At 45.8% G+C, this 25,557-nt stretch overlaps 5 protein-coding genes and 1 pseudogene across 6 annotated transcripts; 1 reads left to right on the top strand and 5 right to left on the bottom strand.

Moving 5' to 3' along the window:
- Positions 1–3,955: 3,955 nt before the first annotated feature.
- On the top strand, positions 3,956–5,317 carry LOC127304234 (F-box protein At1g60400-like). Its single transcript, XM_051334933.1, has 3 exons — positions 3,956–4,705; positions 4,751–5,200; positions 5,297–5,317. The coding sequence occupies exons 1-3, from the start codon at positions 3,956–3,958 to the stop codon at positions 5,315–5,317; spliced, it is 1,221 nt and encodes a 406-aa protein (XP_051190893.1).
- Positions 5,318–6,520: 1,203 nt separating this feature from the next.
- On the bottom strand, positions 6,521–7,040 carry LOC127302462 (uncharacterized). The gene has a single exon (XM_051332934.2). It carries the CDS (start codon positions 7,038–7,040, stop codon positions 6,573–6,575), a length of 468 nt encoding a protein of 155 aa, XP_051188894.1. The 3' UTR covers positions 6,521–6,572.
- A 1,488-nt stretch (positions 7,041–8,528) lies between these two features.
- On the bottom strand, positions 8,529–9,542 carry LOC127302461 (pentatricopeptide repeat-containing protein At2g36980, mitochondrial-like; annotated as a pseudogene).
- A 96-nt stretch (positions 9,543–9,638) lies between these two features.
- On the bottom strand, positions 9,639–11,661 carry LOC127302457 (pentatricopeptide repeat-containing protein At2g36980, mitochondrial-like). The gene has a single exon (XM_051332929.2). The coding sequence runs from the start codon at positions 11,595–11,597 to the stop codon at positions 9,639–9,641; it is 1,959 nt and encodes a 652-aa protein (XP_051188889.2). The 5' UTR covers positions 11,598–11,661.
- Positions 11,662–13,560: 1,899 nt separating this feature from the next.
- Positions 13,561–18,929, bottom strand: LOC127302460 (probable 1-acylglycerol-3-phosphate O-acyltransferase). The gene is made up of 9 exons (XM_051332933.2): positions 18,549–18,929; positions 17,389–17,625; positions 16,721–16,767; positions 16,277–16,395; positions 16,034–16,194; positions 15,255–15,364; positions 15,062–15,161; positions 13,998–14,121; positions 13,561–13,885 (listed from the first exon to the last, which is right to left on the bottom strand). Exons 1-9 carry the CDS (start codon positions 18,773–18,775, stop codon positions 13,757–13,759), a joined length of 1,254 nt encoding a protein of 417 aa, XP_051188893.1. The 5' UTR covers positions 18,776–18,929; the 3' UTR covers positions 13,561–13,756.
- Positions 18,930–20,323: 1,394 nt separating this feature from the next.
- Positions 20,324–25,012, bottom strand: LOC127302459 (probable 1-acylglycerol-3-phosphate O-acyltransferase). 2 transcript variants are annotated; one of them, XM_051332930.2, is made up of 9 exons: positions 24,712–25,010; positions 24,168–24,401; positions 23,518–23,564; positions 23,082–23,200; positions 22,851–22,999; positions 22,119–22,228; positions 21,933–22,032; positions 20,852–20,975; positions 20,324–20,766 (listed from the first exon to the last, which is right to left on the bottom strand). In XM_051332930.2, the coding sequence occupies exons 1-9, from the start codon at positions 24,903–24,905 to the stop codon at positions 20,638–20,640; spliced, it is 1,206 nt and encodes a 401-aa protein (XP_051188890.2). In that variant the 5' UTR covers positions 24,906–25,010; the 3' UTR covers positions 20,324–20,637. The 2 variants fall into 2 exon arrangements, with proteins under 2 accessions (XP_051188890.2, XP_051188891.2); XM_051332931.2 differs by lacking the exon at positions 20,324–20,766 and having other exon boundaries at positions 20,953–21,058; positions 24,712–25,012.
- Positions 25,013–25,557: the final 545 nt, after the last annotated feature.

The following is a 25,557-nucleotide window of genomic DNA, read 5'->3' as shown; positions in this document are numbered from 1 at the left end:
ACAGGTAATAAATTCATCCATTGTAGTAAATTTATATGCATGTTATTATAATTATCGATGACCAACGATATCAACTTTGGTGCTTACCAAGATCATTGGTACATGAGCTACCTTCAACTAAAGAGACATATTCATCGACATCAATAGGATCATTGATATGGGATCGAATGGAAGTCTGCTCTTTCAAAAGGAAGAAATGGATGCCGGCCGACATACACACACACGGCACACATACATGTAATCTGCACAATAATTTAGAAAGTACGCAAAAGACAATAATTACACACAAAATCAATTGGAAGTACACAAAAAGACACAAAAGTGGAAAGAGCGCACACCAATGTGGAAAGTATATTTTAGGAGTAGTGTACTAGGGATACCGTACAATTTTTTTGGCTACGCGGTCAAGGGGTAAGTTGTTCGGATGATAATTCATAGCCGCACCTGCGAGTCGGATGCCATTGGCCGTGGACGGTAGTGTACTGCTTACATGCCAAATTGTTCCATTGTTGCAGTTGATCATGACCTGAAGGCGAAATACTAGCATATATTTCATTTGACATGGACACCGTCACACGAACAATAATGTCTCGATCATGTTGCTAATTGCGCATGCATGGCGTCGCACGAGCGTACATGGAAGACGGGCCATCAATGGCCTTTACTCATCCTAGCGATAACGTAGAGGGTTGTAGAGTGGCGCCCGGTTAACCACTTTGGTAACCAGTGTCAAAACATTTATGCCACATGAACGATAGCTCCAAGGGATGGTCAGAGACGCAATGCATGCATGCATGCATCAACTCTCCTATATGTACACTTATTTTGTCACGGGACCTTGAAACTATGAGTCATTGAACACATCCATATACACTCTTCTTTCCACTGCTTAACACATATTTGGTTGCTAACCTGGGTTTTTCTCATTATTTTAGTTTTGGCCCGTCAAGAATTACGCGTGAAACAAATTTTGGGCCTGTTTTTACAATTTGTTTGGATACCCTCTTTGAGTTTTGATGCAATTTCGGCCTACTGTTTTTGTTGAAATGCATATGTTGTTTTCACCAAAGTTGAATCTTTGGTTGGGTTACTAATTTAAATTTGTTGATGCTACCATCACATAAGAAACACCATATAGCACTTAGACAGTTAACATCATATTAACAAGTAGATGGCACACGTAACTATTGCATATAACAATCAGGGGGTTCAGACAAACATAACTGATCAAAATGCACCATCAAAAGGGGCATCACATGCCCTGGAACATCAGGGGTTGAAACACCGATCGAAAACGACCACATCAGTTTATAATTTCGCCAGTTTGCCACGCTAGTTTGCCAGTTTGCGTCGATGTGCACCTTCCCCGCGTCTCTCCGCCCTTCCACTCGACATGCTGGACCGCGGCAATGCGTGTACAGTGCTAACGTCGTTAGACACGTGTCGAGCAGAGAAGGGGTGGTCACGTATCCCCCTGATCACAAGGCTTCACCCGTACATACAAACATCAAAACATAGATAAAAAGAAGGCTTCATGGGAGGTCACCGTCTAGCCATGGTCATACTAGATGTACTACCTAGCGGTGGAGTTGTTGGACTTGCAGATCGTCATCTTTAGACAGAAGGCCTCAATCTTGAACTACACCATATCGTTGTACTTGAGATCATACTTGTACAATGCATAGGAGTATACACACAATATGAGAACTACATAAAATCAAATATGGGAATTACACACATGTGTAAACTATAAAATAATTAGTAAAATACACACAAGGAGATAAGTACACACAAAATATGGGACATACACAAAAATAGTAAGGGCACACACCAATGTGGGAAGTATATTTGGTGATAAGAATCAAGAAGCATCTCAACATGTAAAAACACATGAAAGGGTTCACATAAATTTCACTAACTTATATGGGTTTAAAATAGTATCATGTCAAACTTTTGGGACTAGATTTAGATAAAATCATATGGAGTTGAAATTTAATCAAATTGAATTTAATTTTGAAAAAATTGGTCAAAATATTCAAAATATTTGTACATATGTTTCACCAGAGTACTATAATTTATAGATAACCACAGATAGAAATTTATTTAATATCCGATATAAAAAAATCAAGCACTTTGAAAACTGACAAATCTTGATTTTGCATGATTTCTTGCCACAAAATATGTGTTTTCCATTTGTTAAATTTTTTCACTATCGAAACAACAAATTGCACTTAATTGGTGTTCGACCTGATACATCGTCTACATGGACATCATGAACTATGCACTAGAGCCACCCTCAATGTTTCAATGAATGTGTCTCATATCGTTTAACAACTTATAAAGTAATTTATATCTTCCCTTTGCTTTCTCCTACATATATCCCCACCCTCCTAGTACCTAGTGCAACTTGGTTGTTCTTCTATGTTGCTCTCATCCTCCAACCCCACCATCTTTGCCCTCTTGGACCTAGTCCCCGCAAATAGTACTCGCTTGCTCTTTTAGTCAACTGTTTAAATTCCTTCTCATGGGAGAGAACACCACCTTTTCACTAGGTGCACAAACATTGTATTTAGTTAGCTCCCGCATTCCGGGTGGAGTACTCACCCCATGCGCAGCTCTTCAAGGAACCACGGGTGGAGAGGGAACTACAGAGGGAGGGGAAGAGGAGAGGGAGGCGCCCAAGGGGTCTCCTTTTTCCCTCAACCCTAATTGTGTTTACTCCTCTCCTCCAAATCCTTCCACTATATATAGGGGGAAGGGGAGGGGTGGAGTTCATGCCTTGGCAAGTGTGGGACTAAAAAGGGGCATGGGAGAGGGGTGGCCGGCTGGGCCCTATAAAGGCCCATGCCCCCCTCCCACCTAAAAAATCATAGCCGCCCACCCATAAAACCCATGGGGTGGCCGACCAACTAATGGGCCTCCCTCCGGGAGGGGCCCATTGAGGTGGGTTGCACCTTTTTATAAATAAATAAACATATATTTAATATTAATTCATTTAATTACTATATAATACATATTATTTAACTCTTGATGATCCGAGACACCACTCGTATCACTCCGAACATCCTTCGGATACTCACGGAACCCTTTTCGGTTCTCTCTTCTCTATTTTCCGGCGTTTACAATGAATCCAAAATAATAAACCCTTAAGCGTGTTTCCCAAAGGTTCGAGAATAACACATACATGATCGAGACATCTCTCTCTCTGATCAATGATTGCCAGGGTGTTGTGGAGAACAATAGCAACTCCTATGAATTCTACAAAGATGCAATCATCGTTTGAACCCATTACATTGCATATCATTCCATTTGTTACTTTGATACCGATACTCATCCGAGATTTGATCATCGGTATCAGGATACCTAGTTCGATCTCGTTACCGACAAGGCTATTCAACTCGTTCCATTCGATTCCATTCTAATGACCTAGTCAATTAGGGATGCACACAACCATTAAGCATGAGTACTAAGATTTTTAATCTTGATGAATATTGAAGCATAGTCCCCGAGATAAATTGCATGAGTACCAAGTCCAACCTAGACCTCAAGTATTAATAGAAACGTAAATTCGCATCCACCGGAATTTAAACTCAGATGATGAGTTTGTACATACACTCCCCAAACCAGTTGAGCTAAGCTCACTTCTACAACGAGTTATTAATTGCCTTAACCAGTTGAGCTAGGCTTAATTACTTCCCTAATTAATTAACAACACTTCCATAAAAAATAAAGTTATTAATTAGGGCACGCACTAAATCAGACCATAGCTTAGGAGAAACATGAGAACGTTCCTAAATAACATCTTAAACCTACGCAAGCTATTTCCTATTCGACCGGGAAACATAATTTCTGAAGGTTATAATTTAGACGCGAACAAGCGAGACAATTACCGTCATCGATCGGGAGAACCAAAGTGCACTAGCGGCGGGCCTCTTGGCGCAGGCCGGCGCTCTCCATGAAGAAGCGCACGGCAGACGGGAACGTAAAGGTTAAGTTGGAGTCGCCGGGAGTCGATCGGCTTGGCGGCCTTCCCGACGACGTGCTTGGCCACATCCTCGGCTTCCTTCCCACCCCGCTGGCGGTGCGCGCGGCCCAGTTATCGCGTCGGTGGCGGCGCCTCTGGCCGGCGCACGTGCTCGCCCTCAACCTCTCCGTCCGGAACTGCACGAACCGCGGCGTCGGGGTCACGTTCCCCCGCCTCTGCACGGAGGCCCTCTCGCGGTTCCCGACGTTCGACATCCCCTCCATCTCCCTCGAGTTCGGCAGGCACGTCTACATCGCCGAGGCCAACACGTGGTACCCGGAGGCCATGGAGCGCGCGGCCGGGTCCGTGCGCGTCACGGTGCCACGGGGGGTGGTCCGGCTGGAGCTCCCGCGGTTCACGCGGGCGGAGACCCTCAACCTGACGCTGCACCACGGGGCCTATCTCGAGCTCCCGCCGGCCGGGGACGATCCGGTGCACTTCGACAGGCTGACGGAGCTGGTCCTCGCGACGGTGCGGCTGCCGGCCGGGACGCCGCCCTTGCACGATTTCCTCTCGTCGTGCTTCCCACGGCTGCGGAGGCTGCGCCTGTGCCGACTGAGGGGCGGGGAGGCCACACGCGAGCTGGTCCTCCGCTCCGACGTCCTCGAGGCGCTCGACGTCGACAACGTCGACGACCTGACCAGGCTGGACGTGGCGGCGCCCAACCTGCGGTCGCTGAGCGTATGATCCTGCTTCCGCTATCCAATCACTGCCACCGAGACCGAGACCGATGTGGTTGTCTCGGCGCCGAGGGTGGAGTCCATCTGCTTGTACCGCAGCTACCCGAAGCGGCTCGTCTTCCGGGAGGACGGCACCCTGACGCGCGTCCGCCGGCTCTCCGGCCTCAAGCTCGCGACGCTCGGGCGAAGCGACCAGTTCGACTACCCTTACACCAAGCAGCTCCTGCAGGCCTGCTGCCTCACCACGGAATACCTCGAGCTGGACTTGCTTCTGCCGGACGAGATGACTCTCCTCAACTGGTTAGGCCCGGAGTCGTCTTCGTGCGAGGACCTGATGACCTACGTCCCAAAGCTGCCTCGTGTCACCGTGCTCTCTCTCACGGTGCGGTGGGGGATCCATGCCAACGTCGGGCCGTGCCTGGCGTCCCTCCTCTCGCGTGTCCCGAGCGTAAAGACGCTCTACGTCGACTCCGCCCCATACTGCATCACCGTCTTGGTAAGTTTCATACGTCAATCGCGAATTAAGTTTGTTCTAGATCAAATCCTAAACCATTAGATTTGCACATGAGAATTACATATATTTTTTTCCCAGTTAGACGTAAATTACACATGAGTCAGTGAACGAGAATTGAGTTAGTTCTAGATTGCATCTAGTACATGTTTTAAAAGCGCATCTAGATGCATATGTATCTAGACAAAGTTAAGTCAAATGTATTTTTTGAACGCAGAGAATTATATGTATGTCGACGACTTTGTTTGCATGATTTCTGATATTTTTTCCATCTCTTGCAGCAGAGTCCCGTGCCACGGCGAGGAAAGTATCGGTGGGGTCGCGCCATTTGCGCAGATCAGAAGATGAACCTAGACTCCCTCCGAGAGGTCAGTGTCCATGGGCTAAGGGGTATGGACGCCCAAGAGTGTAGGCTCATTGACTTTTTGTTGGGAGTCGTGTCACCGTCGACCGAGAGGATATCACTGGTGTTTCGCGATGATACATCCGAGCATGTTGTCGATGAGATCACCACTGAGTTACCAGCCAACTTTCCTATTGCGACCCATGGACGTTGGGTCAAGATGACAAGGTTGAACGGGCTCGAATTGACAAAACTTACGTCGGATGCATCGGAGCATGGAAACTCCAAGAGATTAGAAAAAGAGTAGCAAAATATCTATAAAAAAGGTCAACATTGGTTAAATGGAAGTACGTGCAATGTGCATCCAACACATGGCTCAACGCCGTGAAGGAAAACCAACTGGAAGTGGTCTCCGCGTGTGATACTTGTCGCAACGAGAAGTATAGTGGGGTGAGGGCCGGTGGTACTCCGGCGAGGCAGATTTCCCTTAGGGGAGACGGGGGGGGGGGGGGGGGGGATGGTTAGCTCAGGAGCACGCGACGGGGTGGCCAAAGAAGGTCAACTTTTCAGGAATTCTTCTCTATGTTACATACTGTGTTTGTGATTTGCTACATGTGTGTATAATTTTTGTTGTGTAACTATGGGAAAAGTGCTTCAACAATTCTTGCTACCTATGCTACGATGAGATTGCACCAATTTACATATGTAGTTGCATGATGTTAGATAAGTTAGGCAAAACTGATGAATGTATTGAAAAAGTTGTTACAACACGGTGTCACATTTTTAAAATTGCAACATACGCAGAAATTATATTTGGAATTCTTTTGTAGCCGTCTGCTGCATAATTTCGCAACTTTAACAAACTATGGAAACAATATTGGAGACTGATGCTACATACTCTAGAAAAATGGTTGATGGGGTTTGCTCTTTTATAGCCAAATGTAACCTAGCGTTTGCCTACTGATAATGCCAAAGTTTGGCCACCTCCTTATTATTACTCGTAGCTGAATTCAGTCACGCGCTGGGATAAAACCAGTCTACTCGCAAGCTACGGCCGTCAAAGTCATAGCAGTTGAGCTCATCAATGGCCTTCTCGGCATCCTCCCGGCGCTCGAAGACCACGCAGGCGAAGCCCTTGCACACCGCGGGGGCGTCCATGGCGACGTGCCACATCCGCAGCGGCCCGAACCGGGCGAAGAGCGCGGCGAGGCGAGCCGGGCGGGGGCAGCGCTCCGGCAGGTTGGTGACGCGCACGAAGCGCCGCAGGAAGAGGCGGTGGCTGGACGGCGCGTCCCCGTCCTCCCTCCAGACGGCGCGCCTCGCCCTGCAGGGCACGTACCCGGCCGGCGACACCAGGTAGTCGTAGGGGCAGGCGAGCTCGACGTGCTTCTCCTCCGCGTCCTCTTCCCCGCAGATGCAGCATGACTCGCCGTTAGGGTCCTTCCAGAAGTTGATCGTCGTGTCCCCTGCGTCCTCTTCCATTGCCGCGTGCTTAATAGACTGGAGTTTCTTTCGATATTTGACGTTGCCTTTTACATCAAGCGAATCTGGTCCGAGTCCCTATCGAACTGGAATTGGACATCCAGCCAGAACTCACAATTATAAACAAGCCACAAGGTCATGATATAGAAAAGGAATCGACCAGATCGCGGCAAGGTACGGCAAGTAGAGGAGATGGCTGGCCGCAGACAATGGAGGACGATCGTCCAGAAGAAGAAGAAGAAGAAGAGAGATACTAGAGCGGCGACGATGAAGAAGAAGAAGATCGTCAAGGAGGAGTCTCAGCCAGCGCCGCAAGGTTCGTGCGTTTCTTGGACAAACAAAGCTGAGCTCATCTTTTGCTTATATAAGCGACCTCCACAAACACGAGTACCCACACATCTGAAAAGCCACCGGCCGACTCAAGTTATATGCCGCGTGCAGGGGTCGCATAAGCCGGCGGCAGGACACGGTGGGCGAGGCAGCGGCGCCGATCAAGGAGCACGCCGACAGCAAGGGTGAACTCGGTAAGTCTCCAGGCCTGTACTCTCATAGTCTCAGGTTTCCCTAGCCTCTTTGATTCATCATAGGGAAAACGGAGGAAAAATATACGGATATGAATTTGTTTTGGTTGTCACTATCCGTCCATTTGGTTTAATAAAGTAGTGGAGCGAAAGAAAACAACGGAGGAAAACTTTGTCTGGCCTCGCATATATAGCAGTTTTGCAATGCACTTGCATTCCCATCTCTACTGATTTGGCTATGCTTATTGAGAATCTTGTGTTTATCGTATGAACCCAACACACCCAAGGTTATCTGTTTTCGGTCCTCTATTTTACCCAGAATTAGCATCACAATCCTGTCTTCATACTTATTCCTTTATTTTTTACAACCAAAGAGGCCATTCATATTTTTCTCAGGCAACGAGCGCCGCTGGCAGAAGAGGACGTGTAGCTTCTGCGGAGTAAGCAGAATCCACGAGAACGATCACTTCTGCCCCTACAACTACATCAACGGGGCTTTCAACCTTAGGACCTGCAGGGCGCGGTGCCAGCCGGGGAAGCACCCGCTCTTGCTACCCTCCTCCTCCGGCTCCAGCTCCGGCTCCGGCTCCGGGAGCCACCACTTGCTGCGGCGCCTTGTACGAGTCACCAATGTGCCGTTGAGCGCCATCCCCGGCGAAAGCGACCTGTGTCGGCTCTTCAGGCGGTTCGGGCCGCTCGTCGGGTCCAACCTCACGAGCATGAGCCTCCACGACCCTGTCGGCTTCGGGTGGGTAGCGTTCGAGAGCCGCGAGCACGCCGAGGAGGCTATCGACAAGCTCAATGGACACCTTGTTGGTGACCGCAAGCTCCGAGTTGACTGGGTCTATCCTCAAACCTGAACACCTCCAATGTATCTCTGTGTTCCGATCCTATGAACCTTTCTATCAGCAATAAATTCAAATGCTAAGTTGAACTCTTTTTTTCGTTTGTTCATTCTCGTCCTCAGTTCCAGCAACAGCAGTGTTTGGGATATATATTGAGCAGGGCTACACAATATATGACAATGTCAACGCAGCCAAAAATTACTGTGTTAAAACTCATATTAATTTGCGGACTGCAACACACTGTATTCCTCACTTCCTCATCCAACAAGTGAATGATACCACATACTATAATCTGACGGATCAAGGTGCCCTCCTGATGATACAAACACCTTAACAGCACCCTTCACGTGGATCCAGCTACAGCCGGGAGACTTCTCGACACCATGCTCTGACATGGCTCTCCTTACCATCTCGGCTTCCGTCCACTGCCCAGTGGCGCACAACAAGTTGGACAGCATGACATAGCCAGCATCTCTCGAGGGCTCTGTCAACACCATGCTGCTCCCCCACCACCTTTTCGATCCTTACGTCCAGGTGACCAGATGTGTAGGAGCTAAGCAGAGCCTCACGAATGTTGCTGCTATGTGGCTGAACCGTTTCTGAATATTGATCCAGCATCTCAATGGCCTTCGCGATGCTACCTGATCTAGCATACATATCCAGAACACAAGCTAAATGTTCTGGTGTTGGTTTGAGTCGGTGGACAGATACCATTGACTCAAAAAAAAGGCTCTTCCTTGCTCCGTGAGTCCAGAATGGCTGCAGTCAGTGAGCAAGCCTGCAAATGTAACTTCGTCGGGGCAGACATCATGGGACAAGATGGCTTCATGCAGTGCTAGTGCTTCGTTTCCCATCCATTTATGCGAACCTGAAGAACATGGTGTTCCACGAGACCAAGTCCTTCTGAAGAACAGTATTGAATACACTGCTTGCACCTTCTACATCTCCGCACTTGGCATACATATCCAGTTGTTGGCCACATACAAGTAGGATACATAACCAGTTTCGAATGCACAGGCATGGATCATCCTTCCAGTGGCCAGAGATGGCACGGCAGCACAAGCATGAAGCACAGCCCCCAAAGTGAAGTCGTCAGGTTGGATTTCCTTCTCTGTCCACATACAAGTAGGATACATAACCAGTTTTCGAATGCACAGGCATGGTTCGTCCTTCCAGTGGTCAGAGATGGCATTCCAGCAAAAGCATGAAGCACAACCCCCAAAGTGAAGTCGTCAGGTTGGATTTCCTTCTCTGTCCATATCTTGACCAACAGTGCAGCGATGCATAGTACTTCTCATTTCGTCATCCAACAGGTGAATGATATCGCATTCTATTGAATTAAGTTCTTGACCACCTGATACGAACACCTTAATAGCACCCATCACTTGGATCCAGCTACAGCCAGGAGACTTCTTAACACCATGCTCTGACATGGTTCTTCTCACCCGCTCCGCTTCCGTCCACTGCCCAATTGCGCACAACAAGTTAGACAACATGACATAGCCAGCATCCTTAGCAGGTTCCATCGACACCATGCTGCTCCCCATGCTCCTTCCGATTCTGACATCGAGGTTGCCCGACGAGTAGGCACTAAGAAGAGCCTCGCGCATGTCACTGATATGTGGCTGGACGGCATCTGAATATTTGTCCAGCATCTCAATGGCCTTTTTTATGTTCCCTGATCTAGCATACATGTCCAGAACAGAAGCTAAATGCTCCGGTGATGGCTTCAGTCGGTGGACAGACACCATTGACTCAAAGAAAGCTCTGCCTTGATCTAGGAGTCCACAGTGGCTGCAGGCGGTGAGCAAGCCTGCAAATGTAACTTCGTCGGGGCAGACATCATGGGACAACATGGTTTCATACATTGTCAGTGCTTCATTTGCCCATCCATTTATCGCGAACCCAAACAACATGGTGTTCCACGAGACCAAGTCCTTCTGTAGGACATCACTGAATATATTGCTTGCACCCTCCACGTCTCCGCACTTGGCATACATGTCCATCAAGCTGTTGGCCACGTACAAGTAGGACGGAAAACCCCTCTGGAATGCACAGGCATGGATCATCCTTCCACTGGTCAGAGATGCTGCAGTAGCGCAAGCATGAAGCACAGCTCCCAAAGTGAAGTCGTCCGGATGGATATCCTTTTCTGCCAATATTTTGACAAACAGTTCAAGGGCCTCTTCTGCACAGCCATTCCTTGCAAAACCTCCGATCATCGCAGTCCATGAGATGACATTTGTCTCCGGGGCACTTCGAAACAGAGCAGCTGCTTGCTCAACGTGGCCAAGCCTTGTGTATGCGTCAATCAGCGAATTCCATGACACCACGGTCCTACTCTCCATAGACTCGAAGATCTTCACGGCATGATCTAGCAAGCTGAACTTGCTGTAGAAGGAAATAAGCGAGTTACTGACCTCGGGGACGGCATTCCAGGCACTCTGCACCGCAATCTTGTGGACTGCAAAGCCAGTAGATGGGCAGGGCAGCTCCGTGCAAGCATCAATTAGAATGCAGAGTGTTGCATCGTCGCAACAGAGGCCTGACATACGCATCTCATTGAACTGAAGAATATATTGTTTAGCACTGCCACTGCGGGAATACCCCATGAGCAGCGTATTCCAGGCGATATTGTTTGCGGAAGGCATTTCGTCGAACAGCTCCTGTGCAAGCTTCATGCGGTCTGAGGCGACGTAGGCGTTCAGGAGGGAGCACCAGGACAGCGCGTTGCGCGCGGGCATCTCCCGGAAGGCGCGCGCGGCGTGGTCCGCGCGGGCGCACCTGGCGTACATGGCGACGAGCGCGTTGCCGACGGGGAGCAGCGCGCGGAGGCCGAGGCGGAGGACGCGGGCGTGGAGCTGCGCGCCGGCGGCGGGGCAGCGGAGCGCCGAGGCCGCGGAGAGCGCGGCGGTGAGGGAGAACGCGTCCGGCGCGGCGCGCATGCCGGCGAAGAGCGTGAGGGCGGCGCGCGGCTGGCCGGCCCGGGCGTAGGCGGTGAGCATGGCGTTCCAGGCGACGGCGTCGCGGCGGGGCATCGCGTCGAACACGGCGCGCGCCGCGGCGGCGTCCCCGGCGCGGCCGTGGGAGGCGATCCTGGAGGTGGCGGCGGCCAGGCCGGCGAAGGTGGAAGGGGCTCCATGCTCTGCCACGCGTGCGGCGGCGCGACCAGCCTGAGGGTTCAGGCTCATCAAATGGGATAGGCGAAGCCGCGAAAGAGTCTGCGGCTCGCTGGTGCTGAAATGGAATCGCAATTTTTTTGTTCTCATTTTGCTTTTTTCGATGAAGGGAATACTATATTAATATCACAATTACATCTAACCTTTGCAATAACGTAAAACCCAAAGAAAAAGAAATAAGAAACAAAATACCTGCCAAACAACAACAATACACCCACCACCAAGACAACAATACATCCACTCTCTAACGTGCAGCGGAAACAACAAGAGGTGGCAGAAAAGGACACAAAACCCATATAGGGTTCCGTCCTCCTCACCGGCGATACTGCTGCTTCACTCTGCCTTTGGTGGTCTTGCGGTCTTGGAGGTGAAGTTCAAGTATAAATCATGTTTCTTTGGACCCCAGGAAAATCTGCAAATCAAGTTAAATAGGAGCGCATCCCGACTTGTGATGTGGGGAATCCATCCCTGCATTCACCCAAGCCCCTCACCCTCACTCATATTTTTGGATTTTCGGCTATAGCCGTAAGGAAGCTAGAACCAACCTAGAAGGAAGGTAAAGGTGAGAAGCGAACACCCGCAAGCATTACTAATTCAAAGTTGGTTTTCATGTTTGTTTATGTGGTTTTATGTCAGTCTCTTTCGATCTACAGTTGTTATCACTGGCGATGGTTGCTGCTCTGGTGCGCTGGTCCTTTGGAACCTTAACACGACGATTTCCCGTTTGTCTACTACAACAAGCTCTACTATGACAAGTTTTGCCTGACTTCGGCGATGGAGGGGCGAGAACAACGGCGCGTCTTCGACTCGTGCTAGTGTCTGTAGTCGTCGCTAGGTGGTCCGAGTACCAATTTGTATTTTTTTTACTTTTTGGGCTATTTGTACTATTGTTCATGATTATTAATAGATAGGTGGATTCCTCGCAAAAAAATACACTCTCCAACTCGAGGACGTAGTTTCCCCATAAAAAAAACATGTGTCATATAACAATTATACTAAATATAGTAAAGAAATAAATAAATCTAAATATTCCCAGTAAAAAAATATATAGAATAGAAAAATATGGGAAGCCTTCAAGAAGAGAACAATGCTCTAGCATCATCATCGCCGATCAAAGATCTTAGATTTTCACCCTGAAGATAGTTTCCGCTCTCAAAAGAATGCCTCCAACAAGTTCATTGCTAGACACAATCAGTTAAAGCCAGATCTTGGGTTTTCACCCTGAAAGATAGGACTCTGAACTTCACCTGTGCTGTCGTCCCCACTTTCATACCACTGCTGTGAAGCTCGGAACACCAAGCAAATCCCTCAACAACACAGAGACTTGAACCTCCCTTAGCTAGTCCTCCCATCCGATCTTCATGATATTCTCTTCTTCTGACTTCACCATGGCCCTAAAGTCATCTGATGTCAACACAGAAGAGAGCTTCACGCCGCTCCCTCCTGAGCGAAATGGTCGGAATAAAAGCATCCCTCTAGAACCAAACAGTCGGAATAAAAGCATGATCAAAATGGGGAGAATTTTACTTTCCGGTCTCTGCACCAACTAAGGATGCACATAGCCATTAAGCATGAGTACTAAGATTTTTATCTTTGTAAAGATTAAAGCAGAGTCATCAAGATGAATTGCATGAGTACCAGGTCCAGCCTGGGCCTCAAGTATAAATAGGAACCTAAATTCGCCTCACATGAATTTGAACTGAGGTGCTAGGTTCTCATTTTGCTTGACATCCAGTCACACATATCTAAGTTAGCTTCACCTTCCGGAACAAACGTCACCTTTTGTATTTTGAGTTTCTAACTTGTTACTGTTGAGATAAATTAATGCAGTGATACAAATGCTATTGCCATGACACAGCAATGGCTGCATCAGATATGTGCAATAATAGAGTCGGTACTATAAAGATGGGACACACAAAACTGAGATTGAAAGAATTAAGAATTTCACTCACAATAAAATGATCTAACACGCGACTAGAGAAATCTCAAATATTATAACCACTATTATGTTTCAGTATTTTGGTAACCAAGCACATATGGATGACACATATTCACACAACTCATACATACAAAAGCAAACCAGTACATCTGTCATTAACATTTCCTATCGTCGTATAGCTTTGCTTTATGCTCATACCGCTATTCGGTATGAGATCACACGAGACAACGCATCATGCAGATATCAGGCCATCGGGAAGAGAGAGGCCTTCCTCTGCACCTTCAGATAAAAATTTCCGGCACGCGTAGAAGATCGCTGAGTGGAACCCCACAGGGTTATCTATGAACACGAAGTGTCCTCCCTGCATATCCATTGAGTACCTATCGTCAGTACCAAATTGCTAGCTCTTATTGTATAGACTACCACCAAATTGCTAGCTCTTATCGTATAGACTACCAGAGAGGAATACTGACCTGTGGGACTCTGATGATTTCACAAGGAACTTTCATGTTCTCGCGTGCTTGCTGTGCGCCTTTGTAATTCATCCAATCATCATGGCCATATATGAAAGTAGTCGGCACTTTCCAATCGGATGCACTGTTGCAAGTTACGGTACAGTGAGAAAACATCAGAGATGTATTCACTGCTTCACGCAGCATAAAATCAGTGATGTGTGTGTGTTTGTTGCCTCATCTGTATTACAAATATATGGATGAATACTGATTGTATAGTTCATTAGTTATCCACTAATACTCTGTTGTTGAAATCAGAGTGAAAGTTTGACACGGAACTCTTCCACACAAAGATTGTATCAAGTAAAGTAGTTACCCAACAGGGGCAGTTTCTGTGCAGAGAAAGAGAAATGTGGTGCAATGGAGTAAAACTAGTGCCTAGTTCAACTGCATCAGCTTGGTGCTAAATCCTTATCAAGTAAAAATCATGTGAAGAATATTTTCAACTTTCTAAGCCATAATCAGGTAAAACAGAGGATCTGGGATCAATGATATTACAAAACTGATATCAGAATATGAGAGAAATGCAGTCAAATGTTCAACTATTCGGTATGGATCGCCCATGCTAGAATTGCATCATGTTCAAGCTAACCCTAGGTATATCTGAACTTAAGAAATAACTTAAAGGTAAAAGGAGATTATCAACTGTGCCGTGGAAGAACATGAGTTAAAAATCTTACCCTGTCTGCACAGACTTGGACACCAACAATCAATGAAAACGAATTTTGCTAAGCTAGTTGAGCCCACACATCCATTTTTCACCTTTTTAATGCAATTATTTTTGGAAATTGGGTGCAGGTGCAGCTAGTTGCAAACTTTCATTTTCCATCATCCTATCTAGGAAGTAATGAATTGTAGTTTCTCTCACTAGAAAAGAGAACCAACAGCTCTAAGTAAACATATACAAACTGTTATCTGATACAATTAATGATTAATGAGAATCATAACTAATGCACATGCTGTTAAGATTTAAGATGACCAGGATTTCTTTGGTAGAAACTAAGCACATAGAGAGAGGAGCTGACCTCTGCAGAAGAGGTTTCTTTGCAAAAGCCCCAAAGGAAAAAATATACTTTAAGCACAGCTCTCCACTAGCTTTTGCAGCTAAAGTGTGGTAAATATAATCTTCATACATGGAAAGCAACAATAAGGTTCAGCTGCAAGCATCATTTAAGAATATGGACTTATTACTGATATAATGTAACAACAAATGTTTACCTGTCAGCAAGCTGGACTCATGATCTGTTAGTAATTCACCCATTGAATGTGAGCCAAATCTAGCTGTGGTATATCTCCGTACTAAATCTGGGCCCCAAGGACCCAATCCTCTGTTTAAGAAAAACAAACGGATGTGAGGACTCAGGACAAAAGGTATTAAGAGTATATTAGGAACAAAACAACCACCCAAATGTTTTCTCTAATAAATCACAGCAGAAATCTCAATGCTTCTGCACTAGAGCAGTTCTGTACTCAAAATTGAACATCCTGCTCATCTACTTTGCTAGAAGGAGAAATGAAGCCCTTCCATCAGTTTTATCTGACTGAAGAATGGCGTGACTACTATAAATGCCCAGTTTTAAGTTGTAACTGCCAATTCAGAGCATATGATGTCTCTGTGACGTATAAGGAAGTTTCAAAAGGAATTTGGCTCTATTTATGTTAATTTGTACTACTTTGAACGTCTGGAGTACAAATTGGTACTGTCCAATTTGAAAGAATCACAGCTTCTTTTTGGAACTTCCATTCACTTTGCGTAACACAACCTTACTAGCAGGTTTCCCATGATATGGTTGTCAAGGCTACCATAAATGATTGCCGCAAAACACTTCGATCAGTACATGGGCAGATGTGGCAGATTTCTCTCCTACCTACAGTATTCAAATTTAATTACAAGTGCCTGATTGCTCCTAATTGTGAAGTGGTTTCCATTGCCACCTTGCTTTTTTTTCATATTGTAGCTGAAATAAAAATACAAACAGAAGAAGCCCTAGACTTACCTCACTATTCTCTGGGGAGTAAAATTGGACTCCCAGAGATGGTTCGCTAGCATGCCTTTCCATGTTGCTCGAAACTTGGTTACCCACTCAGAGCTTTGATCTGTTTCTGATGAAAAGCCAGCAGAACCAACCAAAATCAAGTGTTGCACATGTTCAGGATGCTGAAATGAAACATGTAAAGTTTAGTACAATCATAGGCACTGGTGGAGTAGCTTCACTTGCTAAATGTATAATGTATATTACCTTCAAGGCATACTTTGCCGCAACGTATCCCCCGAAAGAATGACCAAGCAATATAAAATTACTAAGGTTCTTCGCTTTGCGCCATTCCTCAAAAGAATCTATGAACCAAGCCTCAGTTTCTGTTTACAAAGTTGACCAAAGAACGAACGGAAACTTGTTAACCATTCTTGCAAAAAAGTGCATGTACCAAAAACTAAAATCAAAAAAAGCAATATCATGGCGTAAACCTATGTAGGTTTCCCAAAGCAGCAGCAGTTCACAGGATCACCCAGAAATCAAAAGGACGGGGGCATTTTAAGATGGTTCGCCATAAAACTATATTCCATGTCATGCTAAACATGAACAACATAAGGAATAGTGGCAACTTAAGATCACCAATAGCATAATAAAATATCTAACAGCATTTTACAAAGTCATGCAACAAATAAAATTTCTGTATCTAACCTTCAGTACTTTTACAGGTGAAGTCAGGTCTGCTTGATCCACCCCAACTGCAAAAGGGAAGGCAAAAATTCAATATATGCAAGGAAAAGTAACTAAATAAACACTTACAAGCATGGGTTATCATCCATGCCACGTTTCTGTAATAGTAGGCAAACACTTCATGTATCACCAAGCTAACTTTCACTATCTTTAGGTGAGGTGAGGTGGATACTTACCGCAAATGTCATATAGGTTGTATTCTCTTTCTAGGTTCATAGATCACATAAAAATAGGAAAAAGTAATAGGGAGAAAGGTAAACAAATAAGAAATTGAGTCTACTTCTTAACTACGCTCTATGATAACATTTAAATTCTAAGATACCTACACTAACAATTCTCGTTCTTTACCTAAATTACTAAGATGAGCAACATCAAATCCCATATTGGTGAGCAAATCACAATAAGATATGTGGCATGGCAACAAGTCAGGAATCATATCCTACTGTGGGTTTTTTCTTTATTTACGTAAATACTGTAATGCACAAAATTCTTCAGATCAATATCCCTTTTCTGCAGGTCTCGGCGACTGTTGTAGCAATTGAGAAACATTGAGCACAGGAATAATTAATTAAACTCCACACTGATAAATATAAGTCACAATGCAGTCCTTTAGTTTTCTTAGAGCTTACCCCAGCTGATCAATGGCAATCACCCGGAAACGGCTTGCAAGGGCATCAAAGTTCCGAAAGAAGAACCCCTGCGAAGCGCCATAACCATGGACCATGACAAGGGTGGGAGCATTGTCCTTGCTATCGAATGTCACCGTATTTATGAACCTAGGCTCGTCGCTTGATGACCCGAACCATCTCACTTTCGAGCCAGGTGGAGCCGAGCCAATGTTAACTGATTCTTGGACATACCCAGTTCTGTAAAAGAAAATAGAAAGACACATCACATGCCAGAACAATGAATAGAAATCACGTAAAACACATTAAACGGAGACGTACTAAAAGACAACTAAGGGGAAAACCTGGAACGCGAAGCCCCATGTCAACAACATAATACAATTATATATCTTTGACTGAACGCGTATCATTATCCATTAGGGGTCTTATTAAGTTACAGGATGGGAAAAAAAAGTTCTAAATGCCTCCTTGCATAAGTCAGAACAGTTGCATTGTATGGATGGCTAGATCGAGAACAAATGGACAAAGCCGAATGAACCGAATCGAACAAACAGTCATGGACTTGCATATATATACAGAATAGACAAATGTAATCCTTCCGAAGTAGCACTATCGGATACGGCATAGACTATATCACTGCATGAACCTACCCTGCAGGGTGTCCCACAATCGAGCCGCTAAAATTAACTAAAATCCAGGCTTTAGTGATGCCGAAGTGACACACTATTCTCTTAATGACCATCCCATGTATAAAGCTAGTAACTTCCAATCACAACTGGGTCTGGAATCAGTACTCAGAGACTTGGTTACTACCCCTCAGCAGCTGAGCTACACTGCCATGGTCACAAACGCAGAACAGAGTACAGATAGCAAGCTGCAGCGCTCACCTGGCGCTCCCAGCCAAGTGATTGTGAGAGGGAACGCGCAAATTAAGCCATGTATGTGAAGTGCAAGTTCAAAATCCCCAACTTTGAGCTACAGAGAGGAACTTAATCTGATATTCACGATTGCAGGCAACAGAGAGAGCTAATTGGTAGACCTAATACCCATCGAGCCAATTCGAAAGCTAAAGCAGCAATCTTTGTGATTTCTTCCTCAAGCGGGTTCAGAGAGACGGAGGAAAATTTGCTGGAGCGGTGGGGGAAGGAGGAGAGGGGAGGTACTTGAGCACGGAGAGGAGTCGCTTCTCGGCGGCGATGATGCGGTCGGTGGAGGTGGGGATCCAGCGCAGCGCGGACGGCCAGACCCGCGCCCACCGGGACCCCGCGGGCGCCGGCACGGACGCGGACGCCGCCTCGGCCGCCGTGGCGGCGGCGGACGCCTGCCTGACCTCCTCGGCCGCTGCCATCCTGGTCGTGGTCGCGGCGGCAGTGGAGGCGGCGCGGCGCATGCGAGGGATTCTGCCCGCGGCTCTGGACTCTTGTGGGGAGATTGGTAGTAGTTGATTCTGTTGAACGCACGGCGAGATCGGGGTGGTTGTGGAGTTCTTATTCGGAGGGCGCGCCCCGAGTCCCCGACCGCAGGTTGTGGCCGTGTGCGGCGCGCGAGGTTTGCCTACGTAATGGCTTGCGTGTGCCGTGTGCGTGCCGACGCCTATGGACTGGAGCGCAAGCAAAGCAATGGGAGAGTGCCGTTGACCGTGATCGCGCCGCGCCTTCGGGGAAGTCTCTCTGTGGCTTGGCTGGCGCCTGTGCTGACGGCACCGGCAGGCGAGGCCACGTGTCTTCGTCCGGTTGGAGAAGCCGCCAAAACCCAAGAGGGAGCTCTTCTCCGGCGAGAACATCCCGGGCGAGGAAACCTGGAATGACACGGACGACTACCTGGACCACCTCGCCTACGTGGCCGAGGTGGCCAAGGAGGAGGGAACTGTGGGCCAGCTCCCGGTCCAGCCGGACGACATCAACGACGAGGAGGCGATGAGGCTCGCACTCCTCGTGTCACAACAGTTAGAGACGCCGCGCCTACAACCCAGCTACGCCAGTGCGGTGATGTCGGCACCCTCAGCCCCACCGCCCGCTGTCACGCCTGCCGCATCCGCTCCTCCTCCTGCGCCGGTGATCACCATGGAAGCGCCGGCGCCCAACTGGCCGAGATGCCCTATTCGCAGACCTGGCCCAACAACCGAACGACAACGAGTAGAGGGCTAGGGTTTGAACTAGTTCGAGTATCGTGACATGGGGATGACTTGTTGGATCTGCAAGATTAGCGTACCTAGTATGGATACAGGAAGAAGCCCATGAAAGCCATAATAAAACACAACGTGGAAGCACCTGAAGCCAAGGAACGAGACGTAAAAGCCCATTAAGTAGCTGACATTGATATAGGCTTATCCTTGTATTTGTAATGGGCCCGGATTGGACTCTGAGACCCATCCTCGCATATAAAGGCTGGGAGGAGCCAACAGGGAGGAGAGAGATCAACTCGCAGCATAGTCGTTGTAACCCTAGATCGATTCTAGCAATCCGGCGATTTTGTGTTTTTCCATCAATAACATCAAGTCCCTTGTTTGTATGATAAGCCGAAGAAATCACCAGCGCACCTCTTTCCTTGAAACCCAAGTCTATGATCATGGATATTGACGAGGTCACCCCTCGTCAATTGGCGTCGTCTGTGGGTAATGGTAGAGAGAGGTGAAAGGATCGTATGCCGCACCTAAAGGAGGGTGAATAGGTGCTACCAAATCAGTACCCCGCGAGGCTGGCGTAGTTGGCACAAGAAGTAGGCGGAGTAGAGGCAGCAGTTGTGGGCTCAGGTGCAGCTATCGAAATCAATATTCCTGTCTGGGGTTGGTGGAGTTGGTAGAAAGCACGGTTGGCGATAAGTTGGTACTGGTTTCATTCTTTCTATTCCAAATGGTTTTGTGCTAGTTGCTATTGTGTGAAAATGTTTCGATCCGGGCCAACACAAGTTAGTGTTAGCTGAAATATACGGAGATATGTTACGTAGATGGCATCATCATGTTTCCCATTACTGATACACAAGCATATAGATGCAAGTGAGTACACTTGCCCTTTTAGTTCAAAAAAATGAACTAACTTTCTGATAACAACATCATTTTGCAAAAGTTAGTTTAATTTTTTATATTAAAGAGGGCGGAGGGTACCCTAATATTGGCCCACTTGGATCTCTATGCAAGCACATATAAATGGCACACACACAATTCATACATACAAAACCAAAACAAGCTTGTAACATTGGTCGCTTTCTAACTTCGTATAGCCTTGCTTATGTTCATTGGTGCCAGATGACGCCTCATGCAAATGTCAAGCCATCTGGAAGAGAGAGACCCTCCTCCGAATCTCTGGATAGAAAATCCCGGCTCGCATAGAAAACCGCCGACTCAAACGCTGAAGGGTTATCCATAAACGCGAAATGCCCTGCCTGCATATATAGGCATTGAGGTATAGGTAGTCAGTGCCATTCTAAAGCACCTATTAATGTCTGTATTGACAGAGTGGAAGATAACCTGTGGGACTCTGATGATTTCATAAGGAATTTTCATATCCTTGCATGCTTGTTGCGCCAATTGGTAATCCACCCAATCATCCTGTCCGTATATGAAAGTAGTCGGCACTTTCCAGTCGGGTGCACTGTTGCGAGTTATAGGGCAGCCAGAAAACATCACAAAGTTGTTCACACAGCATATATATACGGACAGTGCATCACCCTGCATCTAGTTTTTCATAGTTTTTTATATAAATAACTGAATCTACAATATAGTACATTATGTATATTTAAAATATATATGAACAGCTGAACACTCACTACATACTACTATCTTGGAAAGAGAAGATAGTATCACACAAATAGTGCAGTTTAGGATCGGCACTCCCACAGAAAGAATGTATCAACTAATTCTACAACAAGATCGTACAACGGAAGTAGGTCCACAGAAATTGCAGATTGTGCGAAAGAGCACACCACAGGGGAAAGTCACAAAGTAACATTTGAGAAATGGAGTAAAACTAATGTATGCTTCACTTGCATCAGCTTGGTACTAAATCCTAAAACGCATGCACGGTGTGAAGAAAATTCTAAGATTTTAAAGCCATAATCTGGTAAAAGAGAAGTTCCAGGATCAATGATAATGAACTGATATCAGCATACATGCAATTAAGAGTCAGATGTTCAACTTTCCGTTATAGATCAGCTAGGCCAAAATATATTCATGGTAACAAACTAGCGTGTTATTGGCAGCGATAAGCACACCTGAACTTGGCTAAGAGTTCAAAGAGAAAAGTAAGTTATCAAGTATGCTAAGGAAGTTTACACCATCATATATTTCCTGCATGAGATTTGGAACCAGCAACCAATGAAAGCAGATATTTTTCAGCTAGTTGAGCCCGCACGCACATCTTTCACTATTTTTTTTAAACGTACAAAGTTTTGCAATGGGGCGCAGACTGCAGAGGGAACTAAAATGATGAAGAGATCTAAATGAATAAAAGTAGATTCTCTCTTAATGATTGACAACAAGCATTATGTACATGCCATAAATATCACAAGGAAAACTCGGAAAAATTAAGCTCAGAGGAAGAGGAGCTGACCTCTGCAGAAGAGATTTCCTTGTAAATGGTCCCATGTAAAAAAGATATTTTTGGCACAGCTCTCCACTAGCTTTGGCAACTATAGTATGGTAAATGTAGTCTTCATATAGCAGAAAGCAACAATAAGTTTCGACTACAGGTTTCAGACAATGCACTTACTGGTTAAATTTAACTTCAAACGCTTACCAGTCAGATAGGAGGACTCTTGTTTTGTTAGTGATTCACCTGTTGGGAATGAGCCAAACCTAGCAGTGGTATATGACCGAACTAAAGCAGGACCACAAGGGCCCAATCCTCTGTTTAAGAAAAATAAATGAACGTCAGGACAAAACATACTAATGTGTAGCTTAGAGAAGAAAACATTATTTGTTTTGAAAAAAAATCACAGCAAAAATCCCATTTTATTGCATCTGAATTGGAGAAGAAATATCTACTTAAATTTGAACATTCTATCCTTCTACTTTGCTGAAAGGAGAAATGAACCCTTCCATTCCGTTTAATTGACTGAAACATGGTGATGCTATTACTAAGCCCAGTTGTGACTGCCATTTCAGAGCATATATGATGCCTCCACGGATCTCTTGGTTGTGTTTTACTCTTATTAACTTTGGTTACTTTTTAGTAGAATTTGGTAGTTTTCAATTCTAAAGCAAAAACTGGTGCACCTTATTTTTGGAACTTGCATTCACGACTTTTGTTTTATTGTTTCCCTAACAGAACCATGCTGGCGGTCCCAGTTTCCATACAAGATTTGCATGCAAATAAAAATTAGATTGCATGCAGTCAGTTAGGAGAAATCAATGGGTGAGAGGATGTCATAGAGGGGAGCAACTGCACGAACCTCAGCCCATTATAATTTCCGTATTTCTATATATGTTAGGTGACATGAAAATACAATTAGAGAGGCCCTAGATTTACCTCACAATTTTTTGAGCTGTAAAATTGTACTCCCAAAGATGGTGTGCTAGCTTGGCTCGAAACTTGGTTAAACTCTCGGCGGTAGGATCTGCTTCTGGTGAAAAGCCAACAGGACCGACCAAAATCAAGTGTTGCACATGTTCGGGATGCTGGAATTAAACATAGAATTTAGTACAATTATTATAGGAACCGCTGGAGTAGCTTCACTCGCTAAATTTACTACAAATATACCTTCAAGGCATACCGTGCAACCACATATCCTCCGAAAGAATGACCAAGCAATATAAAATTACTGAGGTTCTTTGCTTTGCGCCATTCCTCAAAAGAATCTACGAACCAGGCCTCAGTTTCTGGTTTAGTTAACCAAAAGAAAGAAAAATGGAAGCATGTCACTACGTGATCTCACTAAATTATGTGGCAGGAACTAAATCGCAAAAGCAAATACAATGGAACAAATCTAGGTGGGTTTTTCTTGGTAAATTTTGTTAACAGAGTAACAAAAAAATCAGAAGAAAAGGGAGGATTACAGATGTTCCAGATTAAAATTAGATTCTATGGCATGCTCAACAATATGAATAATATCAGCAACTAAGGATCACCAATAGCATAATGAAATATCAAACGCCATCATAGAAATTTGTACAACAAATAAACTATCGTTTCTAACCTTCGGTATTTTTACAGGTGAATTTAGGTCTACTTGATCCACCCCAACTGCGAAACAGAAGACAAAAGTAAATACTATGCAACAGCAAAAGAACGCGGATAAGTAAGGGAACAACATAAATCATTGTTTGGAATGCATGGCACAACTCTGTAGCAAAGGCAGAACACTCGTCAAGCTAATTTTCATTATTTCTGGATGCGGGTGGCATTTTTCCTACTAATATCATATAGGAAAGAGTAATATGGAAAAATATTAAAGGAGGTAACTAACTCCTCCCGAGTACTCTGGACTCCTCTTCGTAAGCCACATTCTACGTATGATAGCATTAAACGCTAAAATAAATATTGAAGTTTGAGGTCAGTGAATAGGCAATTTACATTTATGTTCCATGTCATAAACTACTGGAAGAGAGGGACACAGACACTGATAGTGGTCAATAATCAAAATTAGATAGGCAACATGGCAACAAATGCAATAACTATATGCCAGTATTGGTAGGTACAATGCACAAGTATCATAATGCAGAAACTTGCTGAGCTCAATGTTCCTTTTGTAGGAGTGTCATGGACAGTTGTAAGAAAAATGATATGTACTAGAATCACCACATTGAGGGATATAAAAATCGCAATTCTGGTTTCCTCATAACTTACCCAAGCTGATCGATGGCAATCACCCGGAAACGTTTTGCGAGGGCATCAAAGTTGCGAAAGAAGAGCCCCTGCGAAGCACCAAAGCCATGGACCAGGACGAGGGTGGGCGCATCCTCCTTGCTGTCGAACGTCACCGTGTTGATGAACCTTGGCTCATCTCTTGACGATCTTGCTTTTAGCGCAGGCGTAGGTGGAGCCGGGCCGATGTTGATCTGTTCCTGGACATATCCAGTTCTGTGACAGAAAACAGAGAAATGTACATTGCGCGTGAGAAGTCAGAGCAGTAGAAATTCCCCGGCCGGCGGATTCTGGTCTAGGTTGCCGAAATCCGAAGATATCTGGGATGCCACTGGATTCCCGTTAGAAGAACCTCGTTGTGCTAGCGGTTTGGTAATAACAGGTACTAGTATTTGATATAATAAATAAATAAAAGCGCGAGAAAAATATTCAGTCAAAGTTCAAAACAGGGCAGTCAAAATACGCCCCACGCATTTTGACGAATCGCGACGAGCAATACTAGAGAGGCGCAGGGCGAGGAGGTTACTTGAGCGTGGAGAGGAGGCGCTTCTCGGAGGCGACGACGTGGTCGGTAGAGGTGGGCATCCAGCGCAGCGCGCGCCGCCAGCTCGACCGCGGGGCCGACGACGACGCCGCCGCCGCCTCGGCGGTGGCGGTGGATGCCTCCCTCATCCCGACGGCCGATGCCATCCTCCTGGTAACGGCGGCAGCCCGGCGCATACGCGACCTGTGTTCCGCTGGCTGGCTGTGGCTTCCCGTCCGGTGGGCGGTGGCAGAATGGCGAGCTCTGTTGTGAGTTCTGAGTTCTGACTGACTCTGTCTCGACGGGGCTGGAGCTGGCTCCGTTTTTATACGGTGGGAAGAGTCGTGTGTTTCTAGAAGGACTGGAGCGCAAGCCGCCGCGAACATGGACCTGAAGACATTTCAGTCTGGTTTACTCGAGAAATACACGTGCATCTACTGTAATCATGTGTTGTTTATGTCTCCTGCCTTCATTGTTCTGGTCGCCTCTTCTGGACTATCCATTTGATTTAGGTTTGAAATTTTCCCACGGAAAATGTACCGCATAATATGATTGTAGCGGGATCTCAAGCTATGCTGTCTAAATATAGAGTATCCCTCCGATACATATTACTTGATGCTAAAATAGATGTATCTAAAATTAAAATATATCTAGATACATTTACATTAGCATTAATTAATATGAATCGGATGAATTAATAGTAAAAGCGGAAATCCACTTTTGATCTGGGGTGTATATGGTCCTAGTATCTGAAATAACATTTTAAAATGTCAAATAAAATCCTGTACATATCATCATTCTATATGCGAACCTCAAGTTTCGTGGAAAAAAAAGCTGCCATTTTTTTGT

Source organism: Lolium perenne, chromosome 5, assembly GCF_019359855.2.
Source record: "Lolium perenne isolate Kyuss_39 chromosome 5, Kyuss_2.0, whole genome shotgun sequence".
NCBI lineage: Eukaryota > Viridiplantae > Streptophyta > Magnoliopsida > Poales > Poaceae > Lolium > Lolium perenne.
This window is presented reverse-complemented; position numbering and strand designations above follow the sequence as displayed.